The sequence below is a fragment of the Gossypium arboreum genome, chromosome 10 (genome assembly GCF_025698485.1).
Source record: "Gossypium arboreum isolate Shixiya-1 chromosome 10, ASM2569848v2, whole genome shotgun sequence".
Lineage (NCBI taxonomy): Eukaryota > Viridiplantae > Streptophyta > Magnoliopsida > Malvales > Malvaceae > Gossypium > Gossypium arboreum.
Genome location: NC_069079.1, coordinates 10,002,930 through 10,018,433, shown reverse-complemented (window position 1 = coordinate 10,018,433; position 15,504 = coordinate 10,002,930). Strand labels below are relative to the sequence as shown.

At 33.3% G+C, this 15,504-nt stretch overlaps 1 protein-coding gene, 1 long non-coding RNA gene and 1 other non-coding gene across 3 annotated transcripts; 1 reads left to right on the top strand and 2 right to left on the bottom strand.

The window, feature by feature from the left end:
• The first annotated feature begins 943 nt into the window (after nucleotides 1-943).
• On the top strand, nucleotides 944-1,015 carry TRNAC-GCA (transfer RNA cysteine (anticodon GCA)). Its single transcript has one exon. It is a non-coding gene; the product is annotated as a tRNA-Cys (tRNA).
• A 6,107-nt stretch (nucleotides 1,016-7,122) lies between these two features.
• On the bottom strand, nucleotides 7,123-8,412 carry LOC128282004 (uncharacterized). The gene is made up of 3 exons (XM_053020234.1): nucleotides 8,372-8,412; nucleotides 7,540-8,092; nucleotides 7,123-7,347 (listed from the first exon to the last, which is right to left on the bottom strand). The coding sequence occupies exons 1-3, from the start codon at nucleotides 8,410-8,412 to the stop codon at nucleotides 7,123-7,125; spliced, it is 819 nt and encodes a 272-aa protein (XP_052876194.1).
• A 294-nt stretch (nucleotides 8,413-8,706) lies between these two features.
• Nucleotides 8,707-10,974, bottom strand: LOC128281486 (uncharacterized). The gene is made up of 3 exons (XR_008271700.1): nucleotides 10,874-10,974; nucleotides 9,784-9,857; nucleotides 8,707-8,961 (listed from the first exon to the last, which is right to left on the bottom strand). It is a non-coding gene; the product is annotated as an uncharacterized LOC128281486 (long non-coding RNA).
• Nucleotides 10,975-15,504: the final 4,530 nt, after the last annotated feature.

Here is a 15,504-nt window from a genome sequence, read left to right as displayed (position 1 = left end):
TTCTCCATGTCCATGAAATTAAAAAAATGAACCAATGAGGCAGTATTAATCTAAAGAGCAAAAGAAGGAACGCTAGTAAGTTTAAGATGGATAACATTGATTTAGGTTAGTTTAAGAATGTTTTTCAAAAATATTTTACTTTTCTCAAACACTTTTTCGAAATTAAATTTTTAAAAATATTTTTGAAAAATATTGTTAAACTAGGACTAAAAGTAATATTACCTAAATTTAGATTAATGTGTTAGACATAAAAATCCCCTTTGGTCCTTAATTCTGATGTGATTTCCATGAAAAAGTAAATCTTAACTTTGCAGGAATCCCCATTTGTGAAAGCTCTATGTTGGGTTATTTACCATTATATGTTTTTGGTTTTAAAAAAACTTAAATTGCAATGACATAAAGAAGCGATAAAGGATTTTTGTTCTATTTCCAAGGACATAAGCCTATTTTTAAAATGGTGTCATTTTCCGTTAAAATATTATTGAAAGATATAATATAAAAAGAAAACTAAAAAATGTTTTGTATGTTGAGTTAACGTCATAAGTCAATCATATGTTAACTCAATTAAAAATAATTAAAATATTTTTGTATTTAAGTAGTAACAAATCTATATTATATTTTAAATTTCTAATTAAGTTTGAATACAAATTAAATTGAAAAATAACTAAAAAGCTCTTATATTAAAAAAGTAACAATATAAAAAAATATTTTAAACCCGCTATAATAACATTTACAAAACCTCAATTTAATCACTTTAATTTTATATTTTACAAAAAACTTCACCTGTTAATATTTCATAATCTAACATATATATTGATTTATGATCGGTTACCAATTGAATTGTGTCAGTGATAGCAAACGTAGTAATGCAGTAGAAAAGTCATTCGTTCTTTTTAAGTTAAAATATACAATATATAAAACTAGTTACCAAAATTGTCAAAGATGGGTCATAGCTCAGTGGTAGAGCATTTGACTGCAGATCAAGAGGTCACCGGTTCGAACCCGGTTGAGCCCTATTTTCATTAATAAATATTTTTAGTGCTAGCTTTCTTGTTCCATTTGTGCAAAATTTATTGGTATACTGCATAGCCGATGATTTCTCTCCCTCCATTGAAGCCTTCTGATGACACAATGGCAATTTTACTCAATTATGTTGCTGTTTTGAATATTGTAATGGTAAATTTAAATAAATGATTATATATGCATTTGGATGAACATAGTAATGGTGAACTGGTGATGGTAGGGAGATAAATTATACTACGAAAGCAAAATTATTATTAGGAATATTAAATTAAATATATTAAAATATAATTTTACCGTATGTAATTATTTATATAGATTATTTTTCTGTAATTAATAATATTTAAAAGTATTTTATTTTTATTTTAATTACATTAATATTATATGTTATCTTTAAAAGCATGAAATAAGATACATATTATAAATAATATTATTAAAATTAAGGTGAAATTAAATATATTTGTAATAGATTGAAAATGATAGCAGAGATGATAGATCAAAAAAGGTCAAAATAGAAGATGATGAGAATAATAGACTAAAGCGAATGATTAAAAAAATAAAATAAAAAATTTAAGAGTGACCGAAATAAGATCGACGCTATTTTAAAGTGATATCTGATGAGTCTGAAATAAAGTTTTGTCTGTCTTTTGACATGGGGTTTTCTCTTCTTTCTTCCTTTTTCTTCTTCGAAGTTTTGGTGTGACATTTTTTCTTTGTTTTTGAGTGATGGAGGAAGAACTTACTAATCTAAATTTAATTGATGAGGAGGAGGATGAGTTTCATGAGGAGGCTACAATGGTGGATCAGAATTATAAATTCAGTTAAGTAGAACGCTGCTTGACTGATAGTGCTGTTCATTTTCCATCTTTAGGCAATACCATGGCTGATCTTTGGTGTCCTATTGGGGGGATTTGTATTTCAGATTTTGGAGAAAAAAATGTTTCTTTTTCAATTTTTTCATGACATTGATGTTCAAAGAGTGCTTTCTAGAACTCCATGGTTTTTCAATAATCATATTGTAACACCTCCTAACCCCAAACCGTTACCGGAACGAGGTTATGAGGCATTACCGGACATATCGGACAACTTACTAATAATTTACAATTATTAAAAATTTTCATAGTATAATATAATAATTGAGTCCCTATCTTGAATTCTCAAAGTTCAAGCACGTATTAAAAGTAGAACGGGACTTGTTCGAATATTCTAAATTTTTTTTTTTTTATAAAAATTTCGGCAGCATTTCTGCTTATTTTTACCTAAAACCTCCTGCAAATTCAAACTAAAACAACCAGCACCAATTTTTCACATTCATATAACTAATATTTATATCATTAACATAATTTCAACTTAATAACTATCATAGCATCATTCAAAATTGATTAAAAACTTCATTCATTTAACAACTTAATGTTCATGTATCAAAATATCATATACTTTTCTTACCATTTCATTTAACCATCTAAATCTTATAATTCAACCTTCACTACCCAAAGTAATATGCATATTCAAGTGACTATATAACACCTATGTACATGCCACCTTTACCCAAAAGAAAAATATACATCACCAAATTTGTGTTGGAGTCGGAATGTTCGGATCTTTGAACAGGACACTTGACTTCTACTAACTCACAAGACGGAAACAACCGTCTGTTGAGTATGGATATACTCGGTGATATTACCATAATTCAAATTATATCAACAATAGTAAAAACATAAATATTAAAATACCTAACAATTAATGTCATATGTACTAATTCATAAATCAATGTATTTTCTCAAACTTAAATTTATATCACTTATGAATATACATTTCATACTTTTCTCTTATTATCACAATTCCAATTTCAATTGTAATTCAATTTATTTTCTCGTTTCAATGCCTCAAATTCACATTTCAATTTTTCACCCTATTAACGTAACTTTCGGACTTTGGCGGATACGGATCCAACCAAACACACCAATATGGCACCCAGTGCCTCATCGGATACTTCAAGTAATAGTTGACACCAGTGTCTCATCGGCCTAGTCAAGTAAAGTTGGTACCAGTACCTCATCGAATCTATCCGAAGAAATATAGTGACACCCAGTGTCTCATCGACTCGAGGTCAAGTATCCTGAACACTTCCAATCCTATGGCATGCCAACTATATCCGACTCAGCCCGACTAGTTAATAGGGTATTCAATTCACTTTCTCAATCCTATATCACTTTCAATTCACAATTCAAATCACCAATCATTTTTCAATCAATACGCTTTTCAAATAATTACATATTCCATAATTTACTTATTCAATTCAATTTGATTCAATTTGCATCACTTTCATTTTCACTCAATATTCATATCAATTTCACATACTTACCTCAAGTCTTACTTACCATACATAACAATAAAAAAAATTCAGCAATCAATAATAATTAAAATTGATTAAAACCTAATTAATCCTTTTTACTAATTACTCTAAATTAAGCTAAATTTACTTAATTAAAACCTAATTAAACACACTACTAGACTCATAAATATTTTTAATAATTATTTTCGAACTTATTTCACTAAGACGGAGGCCTGATAACACACTTTTCTGGTGCTCACGGATTTTGGGTTGTTACATTTCCTCCCCCCTTAAAAAATTTCGTCCTCGAAATTTTACCTGAAAATAAGTGAGGATACTGTGATCTCATAGTTTCCTCTGGCTCCCACGTTGCTTCTTCTACACTATGGCTTCTCCACGGTACTTTTACCGGAGGACTCGTTTGTTTCTTAATTCTTTCACTTCTCGAGCTAGTATTTGAACGGTTCCTCTTCATATGACTGATCTGGTCTAATATCAATGTTTTTAGTAGAGATAATATGAGATGGATCCGATCGGTACATTCGTAACATGGAAACATGAAAAACATCATGAATTTGTTGTAATTAGGAGGTAAAGCTAATCGGTAAGCAATCGGTCCAACTCTCTATAACTTCATATGGTCCGATAAACCGAGGACTTAACTTTCCTTTTCGCCAAATCTTAATACTTTTTCCAAGGAGAAACTTTGAGAAACACTTTATCTCCAATGAATATTCAATGTCCGGACGTTTCAGATCAGCATAAGATTTTTGTCTGTCAAAAGCTGCTTTTAATCTCTGTTGAATCTTCTTGATCTGCTTTCTTCTTGTTTCACGAATCAATTCCGGCCCAATTATTTTTCTTTCATTTAACTCCGTCCAACATACTTGGTGATCTACATTTTCGACCATATAACGCTTCATACGGAGCCATCTCAATACTAGATTGGAAACTATTATTATAGACAAACTCACTAGTGGCAAATATCGCCCCAACTCGCTTCAAACTCAATAATACAAGCTCGAAGCATATCTTCTAGTACCTGAATTACCCGTTCGGACTGTCCGTCAGTTTGGGGATGAAAAGCTGTACTGAAACTAAGTCTAGTACCCAACGACTCATGTAACTGTCTCCAAAATCTCGATGTGAACCGAAGATCTCGATCTGAAATTATTGATATCGGAATGCCATGTAGTCTAACAATTTCTCGAATATACACGTCTGCAAGCTTCTGCAACGACCAATTAGTCCTGACTGCTATAAAATGTGCTGACTTGGTAAGTCTATCAACTATCACCCAAATAGCATTCTTTTTCCTTGCTGACAACGGTAATCCCGTAATAAAATCCATCGTGATGCGATCCCATTTCTATTCAGGAATATTAATAGGCTGAAGCAATCCAGAAGGAACCTGATGTTCTGCCTTTACCCGTTGACAAGTCAAACATTTACTTACAAATTCTACTATGTCTCTTTTCATCCCTGGCCACCAGTATAATTCTCTTAAATCTCGATACATTTTCGTGCCTCCGGGGTGCATAGCAAATGAACTATCATGAGCTTCTCGTAGAATCAACTTTTTAAGCTCAGAAGTATTTGGAATACAAATCCAATTTTGAAACCTCAAGCATCCACAATCATCAATACTAAAATTTTCTGCTGTGCCATTCTGTACCATCTCTCTTTTCTTCAATAATTTGTTATCCTCCAACTGAGCTGATCTAATCTGATCAAACATTACCGGTTTTACTCTCAATTCGGCCAAAAGACTCACATCCTCACTGATACTAAGCCATGCAAACATTGCTCTTAATTCAATTCTGACTTTTTCGCTTAATGCATCACCTACAACATTAGCTTTTCCCGGATGATAGTCTATAACACAATCATAATCTTTCAGAAGCTCGATCCAACGCCTTTGTCTCAAATTCAATTCCTTCTGAGAAAGAAGATACTTCAAACTCTTATGATCAGTATAAATGTAGCATTTTCACCATAAAGATAATGTCTCCAAATCTTCAATGCAAAATCACATCTGCTAACTCAAGATCATGAGTGGGATAATTCCTTTCATGTGATTTCAATTGACGAGATGCATAGGCTATTACCTTCCCATCCTGCATCAATACACAACCCAAACCATTCAAAGAAGCATCACTATACACTACAAAATCTTTACCCGATTCTGGCAATGTCAAAATTGGTGCCTCGGTTAACATTCGCTTCAATGTTTCAAAACTTTTCTGACATTGATCATCCCAAATAAAAGGAACATTCTTCTGCAATAGTTTAGTCATTGGTAGTGCTATCTTGAGAATCCATTTACAAACCTCCTGTAATACCCAACTAAACCAAAAAGCTGCGTACCTCGATACATTCTTTGGCGTCTTCCATTGAATAATTGCTTGATCTTTTAGGATCAACCGGATTCCATCTGCAGATACTACATGTCCCGAAATACCACTTCGATAACCGAACTCGCATTCTTGAGCTTTCCATATATTGTTTTTCTCGTAAAATTTGTAGAACTATTCAAGATCTTGATCATGTTCGCCTCGTCTTTGAATATACCAATATATCATCAATGAAAACCACTACAAACCGATCTATGCAACGGCTGGAAAATACGGTTCATCGATCCATGAAAGCGGTGGGGCATTGGTCAATCCAAATGGCATTACCAAAAATTCATAATGGCTATAACGAGTACGGAAAGCGCTTTTAGACACATCACTTTCCTTCACCTTCGGTGATAATACCGGATCTCAAATCAATTTTGAAAATATGAAGCTCCTTGTGATCAAACAAATCATCTATACGAGGCAACGGATACCGGTTCTTGATCGTCACTTTATTCAACTATCGATAATCAATGCATAACCGCATAGAACCATCTTTCTTTTAACAAACAACACCGAACTCCCGTGGTGAAATGCTTGGTCTAATAAATCCACGATCTAGTAAATCTTGTAACTGCACCTTCAACTCTTTCAACTCGATGGGCGACATTCGACACGGAGGTATAGAAATTGGTGTTGTACCGGATACACCTCAATAGCAAATTCAACCTCTCTGTCGGTGGTAAGCCCAGAATTATTCTGGGAATACATCTGAAACTCACGTCATATCCTAATTTGACTGACCGACTCCCAACCGAATCGAATTAATAACATATGCCAAGTATCTTTGGACAACCCGCTGCAGTAATTTATTAGCCTTCATCGCTGAAATAATGCGTGTCGAACCACTGGTACGGATGCCATTCACTTCAATTCTATCCCCATTATCTGTCTGAATACTAAACCTCTTTTTATAGCAATCCAAAACTACCCCATGTTCATATAGCCAGTCCATACCCAAAATGATATCAAAATCACCAAAAGGCATGATCAACAAGTCCACAAGAAACATTTTATCATGTATTATTAACGGAACCTCCGACATACTCTATCTACTAACACCGTTTGTCCCAAAGGGCTAGACACTTCTATAAAAACTTTAGACATTTGATTCTAATTTCCCGATTCGACTAGTTTTGAATTTATATAAGAGTGTGACGAACCGGATCAATTAAAGCATAAATAGGCTCGAATACAATAGAAATATACCGTAACAACATCATGTGCTTCGCCTTCTTCTCGTTTTCGACCACATAAGCTCTAGTGGTACTGCTTCAGATTCTTTGAGTAGCAATATCAACGCTCCTTCTACCAAGCACCTCCTCTAAAAGCCGAATTACCTCTACGACCCTCGCCTCTAGCGATGAATCACGATCTTTGTGACGATACATGTGCAGCACTATCGGTATTCGGACAGTCTCTGATAAAATGGTCTGTAGAACCACATCTAAAGCAACCTCTATTTACTTTCCAACATTCTCCTCTGTGTTTCTTTCCGCAGTGCTCACAGTCTGGAATTTCTACACCTCGAGATGGACCTCTCACACTGCTAGTAGTTCTTGTCATCTCATTTACCTCGCTTCTACCACCTCTCTGCGAACTAAAATAGATTTCTAGTCACTTCTTGATTCTTTGAATCTCTTCGGTAATGGATTAGAACTAGTAGTTCCCATACGTTTCCCAGCTGATTTACCAATTTTTGATTTTTTTATCCAGGCCCAGTACTTGTTCTATCATTTTTGCTCGCTCGACCAGATCAACAAGTTCAGTAATTTTGAGACTTACCAATTGAATCTTGATTTCATCTCGTAGTCCTCGTAAAAATCGTTTACAACTATCAGCCTCGGTTGGAACATATTCTAAAGTATACCTGCTCAATCTAGAGAACTCTCGCTCATAATCCAATACTGACATATTCCCCTGTTTCAACACTAAAAACTCTTGCTTTTTCTCTTCGATGTACAGTTCCCCAATATACTTCTTCTGAAATTCTTTTTGAAACAAGTCCCAGGTTACCTGATCATCCGGCAAATGTCTAACCACAGATTCCCACCAGAGATATGCTTCTTCTTGTAACAGTGATACAGCACATATCGAACTCTCTCGGAGGGTGCAGTCTAATTGTTGCAAAACTCTTTTTGTTGTTTCTATCCAATTTTCAGCAACAGATGGATCAGCTCCTTTTAATCCCTGAAATTCCGTGGCACCATATTTTCGTAGCTCTTTAATCGGGGCCTGTCTGACAGTAGGTACAGATGTAGTAGCAGGTATAGCTCTCACTATATGCTGTAATGCATCGCTATATCTCTTAACACTTGTGAGGTATTTCTTTCTCTCCCTACGTTAGGAGATTAATTATTTAACGGATTCACACTAGGTGTAGCGATTGATTTCTTCTAATTCTCGACTTCCAAGATACATTTCTGTTCAACATTATCTATTCTTTCATCGACATTTTATCTATAAAACAAAATCAAATAAATACATTAGCATCCAAAATCCCGACTCAATTTCGACTCGACGGTGGCATGTACTTCTAAACTTACTTCGAGCCCAATTTAGCCCGAGAATCGCTAAACACGATAGCTCGATACCAACAATTGTAACACCTCCTAACCCCAAACTATTAGGAACGAGGTTATGAGGCATTCTGGACATATCGGACAATTTACTAATAATTTACAATTATTAAAAATTTTCATAGTATAATATAATAATTGAGTCCCTATCTTGAATTCTCAAAGTTCAAGCACGTATTAAAAGTAGAACGGGACTTGTTCGAATATTCTAAATTTTTTTTATAAAAATTTGGCAGACATTTCGCTTATTTTTACCTAAAACCTCCCGCAAATTCAAACTAAAACAACCAGCACCAATTTTCACATTCATATAACTAATATTTATATCATTAACATAATTTCAACTTAATAACTATCATAGCATCATTCAAAATTGATTAAAAACTTCATTCATTTAACAACTTAATGTTCATGTATCAAAATATCATATACTTTTCTTACCATTTCATTTAACCATCTAAATCTTATAATTCAACCTTCACTACCCAAAGTAATATGCATATTCAAGTGACTATATAACACCTATGTGCATGCCACCTTTACCCAAAAGAAAAATATACATCACCAAATTTGTGTTGGAGTCGGGAATGTTCTGGATGCTGAACCGGGACACTTGACTTCTACTAACCTGCGCACGGAAACAACCGTACGCTGAGTATGGATATACTCAGTGATATTACCATAATTCAAATTATATCAACAATAGTAAAAACATAAATATTAAAATACCTAACAATTAATGTCATATGTACTAATTCATAAATCAATGTATTTTCTCAAACTTAAATTTATATCACTTATGAATATACATTTCATACTTTTCTCTTATTATCACAATTCCAATTTCAATTCATAATTCAATTTATTTTTCTCGCTTCAATGCCTCAAATTCACATTTCAATTTTTCACCCTATTAACGTAACTTGGACTTTGGCGGATACACGGATCCAACCAAACACACCAATATGGCACCCAGTGCCTCATCGGATAGTTCGAAGTAATAGTTGACACCCAGTGTCTCATCGGCCTAGCCGAAGTAAAGTTGGTACCCAGTACCTCATCGAATCTATCCGAAGAAATATAGTGACACCCAGTGTCTCATCGACTCGAGGTCGAAGTATCCCTGAACACTTCCAATCCTATGGCATGCCAACTATATCCGACTCAGCCCGACTAGTTAATAGGGTATTCAATTCACTTTCTCAATCCTATATCACTTTCAATTCACAATTCAAATCACCAATCATTTTTCAATCAATACGCTTTTCAAATAATTACATATTCCATAATTCACTTATTCAATTCAATTTGATTCAATTTGCATCACTTTCATTTTCACTCAATATTCATATCAATTTCACATACTTACCTCAAGTCTTACTTACCATACATAACAATAAAAAATTCAGCAATCAATAATAATTAAAATTCGAATTATAGTAATACACACCGTAATTCTCCCGTTTTAGTCCTTGATGACTTTCTCCTTTCCTTTCGATGCTGATGCTTCAGGTTCTTTGTTGGCTATGAAAATAATAATTTATAATCATCAATACAACATGATTCAATTTAATTCATGAGCCTAAACATGCAAATTTAACCATTTTTAATGTATATATATAATTTCACCATTAAGCTGTCTACTTGAGTCATTGTTACTAAATTATTTATATCTTGAGCTACGAAACTCTAAATTAATATCCGTAAATTTTTCTTAAAATTAGACTCATATATCTTCTAAGCATAAAATTTTCAGAATTTTTGGTCTAGCCATTTAGTACAGTTTATTCGTTAAATACTCCCCTGTTATTTCATTTGACAGTTCTGACCTCTCTCTACTAAAAATAAATTATCTCATTGTACAGAACTCGAATAAGGTTCTTATTTATTTATTTTGAAACTAGATTCATTAAGGAGTTCACATATATAAATTACACTCCATAATAATTTTTGTACAATTTTTAATGATTTTCCAAAATTAAAACACGGCATCTCGAAATCACCCCGAACCAGTATAACAAAATTTCAAATATCTCTTGATTCATCAATTAATTGCTTACACTGTTTCTACTATAAGAAACTAGACTCAATAAGCTTTAATTCCATATTTTGTTCATTCTCTAGTTCAAGTTATAAAATTTTTAGTGAATTTTCAAAGTCAGACCATTGCTACTTCCCAAAACTGTTTTGATGTAAAATGTTAATAACCAAATTTATAACACCAATTCACACCTTATTCCTATTCAAATTTCATTTAAACTCAAATTTAACTATTAAATTTTCAAAATATTTTCTTAATTCCGAATTTTCCTCAATTTAGTTCCTAAAACACAAAACTTATAGCTTACTTTGCAATTCAATCCTTATATCTATTCTAACTTGAATTTCATTCAATTAAACCCCTATTTCATCATTTTATTCAACATGAACTTTGTTTAAAAACCTAAGACCTTCCAAACTAACAACTTAATTTCATCAAAAACTTGTTTTAAGACTTCTAAAATATCAAAATTATGAGAAAAGGACTTGATTGAGCTTACCAATTAACTCCAATCTTCATAAACCTTATTTCCCCTTTTCTTTCTTCTTTCCTTTCTTTCTCCCCTGTTCTTCTCTGTTTCGTTTGCTTTCATTCTGTTTCTTTTAACTTATTTGTTTCTTTTATATATAACAATAATATAATATAATATAATATAATATAATATAATATACTTAATTATTAAATAAATATATATATATTTTTTAATCAATAAAATCTTTGATATTTTCCACGTTAAACCGCCTCAGCTATAGGAAATGGTTTAATTTCCTCTTAAGTCCTTCTAATTTTTCTTTAGTCTATAATTAAACTTTTACCCTTATTCAATTTAATCCTTTTTACTAATTACTCTAAATTAAGCTAAATTTACTTAATTAAAACCTAATTAAACACACTACTAGACTCATAAATATTTTTAATAATTATTTTCGAACTTATTTCACTAAGACGGAGGCCTGATAACACACTTTTCTGGTGCTCACGGATTTTGGGTTGTTACACATATACTAATCCTTCACAAAATTCAAATGGGGGAAGATCTGCTATGAGTTCCGTTATTTTTATCAGAGTTTTGGGTCCAAATACATGATTTGCCTCCAGGTTTGATGACGGAAACAATGGCCAAACAATTTGCGATTTTTTTGGGTCAGTTTATTGAATATGATACATCTATTCTAACAATAGGAATCAAAAAATTTATTTACACTCGGATTCGTTTGGATGTGACAATTCCATTGAAAAGAAAGAAAAAGATTCAGATTGGCAAGGATTAGACTGTCTATGCTCGTTTTTAGTATGAGAAACTGAGTTTATTTTGCTTTATCTATGGTAAACTCGGTCATGGGGAGAGTTTTTTGCCCGTTTTAGACCTGAATTGAGCCTTCAAAAATAGTCTTTGGGTTGGATATTTCATTGTGTGTAGTGGTGCGACGGCGAAACGCAACTGTGAGCAAATGGCTCTGTGAAGCAGACGGTTCAGAATGTAGATAGTTGGATATGGAAAGAGACACTAAAGGCCGAATTTCAGGGGAAGAGAAGGATACTGGGCGTAACAATAGGGTTGATATGGAGAAATCATATCTAAATCTGAATTTTATTCCTGTAGGATCTGGACAAAAGATATTAACTAAAGGGATTGACAACTGGAGAAACATGAACAGTAAGGAGTTAAATGGGGCTGATAGTGATAATGGGCCTATGGATCTAATGTTGACTAAGGAAAATGATCCACTACTTTCTATGGAAGGCAAGAAACGACAACGGGTAGTGGGTGATACGACAATTTCTTTGGGGAATAATATTGAAGGAGGTTTTCACGATATAATGGCTAGCTTTACAGAGCGGGGCAGCTGAATGCAATAAAACTTCTAAGCTGGAATGTTCGTGGACTATGGAGACCATGGACTGTTAATAGGCTCAAAAATAAGTTGAGGGCCATTAATCCTAGGATTTTGTTTCTTATGGAAACGAAATTAAATTAAAAAAAAAAGAATAAGATGGAAATGGTTAGGTTGAAATGTGGTTTTGAAAACGGTATTGATATAGGGGCAATTAGATCAAAATAAAGTTTATCTTTGGGTTAGAAAGGTAACTCTTTGATTATGCTTAAGAGTTATTCTCATTACCATATTGATGTTGATATTCATGATAATGAATGTAGAGAATCTTGGAGGTTAACAGGTTTTATGGGAATCCTGATGAACGAAGTAGGTATAGAGGTCATGGGAGCTATTTAGACAATTAAGAAATGATCAAAAGGTCCTTTGGCTTGTGATTGGGGATTTCAACGAGATCAAAAGTTCCTTTGAAAATAAGGGTGAACGTCTTAGATCAGAACGACGATGGCTGAGTTTTGAAGCATTTTGGATGACTAAGGGCTTAATGATTTGGGTTTCATTAGTAAGTGGTTTACATGGGAGAGAGGAAGATTCTTGTCAACTAATATAAGGGAAAGACTTGATAGGGGAGTCATGACCTTGGAATGGATGAATATTTTTTTAGGCTATCAAGTGGAGCATTTAAGTCATACTTTTTCGGACCACTGTCCAATTTTTTTGGATACAATAGGAAAGCGAAGGGATGATAAAAGATATGGGGCCAAGCTTTTTTGTTTTGAGGCTAGATGGTTTTTAGAACAATATTTCGAAGAGCAAGTAAAAAGGAATTGAGCTGATTCATCTGTTAGTATTCCGGTTAAGCTAGCGAAAGTGGGACAACAATTCCAATAATGGAGTCGCTTAAGGAGCCAGGAGCAAAGGAAAACCCGAATAGATTTTAAGGATCCATCTGATGAGGTTTTCGCCGAAATTTCAGATGTTCAATTACGCCTTAATTTGGAGGTTGATAAAGAGAAGATCTTTTGGGAACAATAGGATAGAGTCAACTGGTTGAAAAATGGGGATCGAAATACAAGTTTTTTTCACAAAGTAGCTGTTACTTGCCAAAATCGTAGTCCGATGATTGGATTAGAAGGGGAGGATGGACGTTGGGTTTCAAAGGATGAAGAGATGTTATAGATTACTCTGAAGTATTTTGAAAACTTGTCCTTGGCCTTAGAGACAGATGATGATGAAAGGTTGCTTGGGTTAGTGGAGAAACGGATCACAAAGAGCAAGAATAACGAGCTGCTCAAACCTTTCACTAATAAAAAAATTGGGCATATAGTTAAAACGATGGCACCCCTAAAGGCCCCGGGAATCGATTGTTTTCCAGCAATATTTTATCAAAGGTTTTGACATATTATTGGACTTGAGATTTCTAGTTATTGCTTGTTTGTTTTGAAAGGTGAGATTGAAATGGGTGAGATTAATAAAAACCATATTATTTTAATTTCTAAAGTTGAGAAACCGAAAAATCTTTCACATTTTAGACTTAGAAGTTTATGTAATGTGGTTTACAAAATTATTGCGAAAGTCTTGGTGAAGCGTATGAGTGCAATGTTGGGATGTTGTATTAATAAAGCCCAATGGGCTTTTATCCCAGGAAAACATATTTCAGATAATGTTTTAATCACTTATGAGGTCTTACATTCCCTTAAAATGAAAAAGAAAAGTAGAAAAGGGAATTTTACGCTTAAGCTCGATATGAGTAAAGTGTATGATCGTGTTGAGTGGGATTTTTTGGCTAGAATGATACTTAGGTTGGGTTTTCATACTGATTAGGTTATTCTCATTATGAGGTGCATCTGTTTTGTTTCCTATACTGTGGGTATCAATGGGGATATTAGCGATTGGTTTTCACCTTCGAGAGGGTTGAGACAAGGAGATCCATTCAGTCCTTATCTACTCTTAATCTGTGCAGAGGGTTTTCCTACACTACTACATGATGCAAAACAGAAAGATCTGATGCTGGGTGCTCCAATTGAAAGGGAAAGGCTCTCGATTAATAATCTATTTTTTGCAGATGACTGTATTTTTTTTGGTGATGCCTCGTGTGAGGGAACAAATATAGTTGGAAGCATTATTCTAGAGTACGGGCAGGTTTCAGGGCAATAGGTTAACTTTGATAAATCGCTTATTTATTTTGGTGCAAGTGTGGAGTCTAATGTAAGGGAGCCAATTACCAACACTTTTGGTGTCCATGTAGGTACAAACCCCGAAAAGTATTTGGGTCTGCCAATGATGGTTGGAAGAAAGAAGTTGTGGGCTTTTGCAAATTTTGTTGACTGGTTCAAAAGAAGAATTGATGGGTGGAGTTTGCGTTATCTCTCGATGGGGGGTAAGGAAGTATTCATTAAGTCAGTTTTACAAGCAATTCCTGTATATAGGGGTAAGAAATACTCGATTCGACTCGAAAAAATTGAAAAAAATTCGAATTTCGATTTAAACGAATCGAGTTATTCGAGTTAATCGAGTCAACTCGAATTTTTTTCGAATCTCGACTTCGAATCGAGTTGAGTTTTCGAATTCGAATAACTTGAATAATTCGAATATCAAACTATAATATTTTACATTTTTACCCCAAACTCCCAAACCTTTTTACTTTTCCCTCAAAACTTTTACTCTTTCCCACTTTTTCCCCAAAACTTTTACTCCCTTTCCATCCCAACCCCCAATCTACCCAAAGTCCATTTCCCACAAAAATTTTACTCTCCCATTTACTTTTTCTAAAAATTTTACTCCCCAAAACCCGAAAAACTTTTTATTTTCCCTCAAAATTTTTACTCCCTTCCACTTTCCCCCTAAAATTTTTACTTCCTTCCCATCCCACCTTTCATCTACCCCAAACCAGTCCCCCCCTCAATTTTTTTTAATATTTTTCCTCCAAAATTTTACTCCCCCTTTTTACTTTCCCTCAAATTTTTATTCCTCAAAACTTTTTATTTTCCCCATAAACTTTTACTTCTCACCCTTTACTCTCAAATAAAAACCAAAATTATCCAAAAAATCACTAAACATAAATAGTAATAATTTTATTTATATCTACTATTTATATTATTAAATTAAATTTCACATTTTATATTATTTATATTATTGAATTTTTTGTCATATTGAATATTTATATTCAAATTGAATTATTAATTATGCCATTAAATATTCATGTTAAAATTTTATATTGGTATCAATTTCACATTTTATCTTTAAAATAACTTTTATTAAAAATCACATTTTTACATTTAATATATTTTTAATT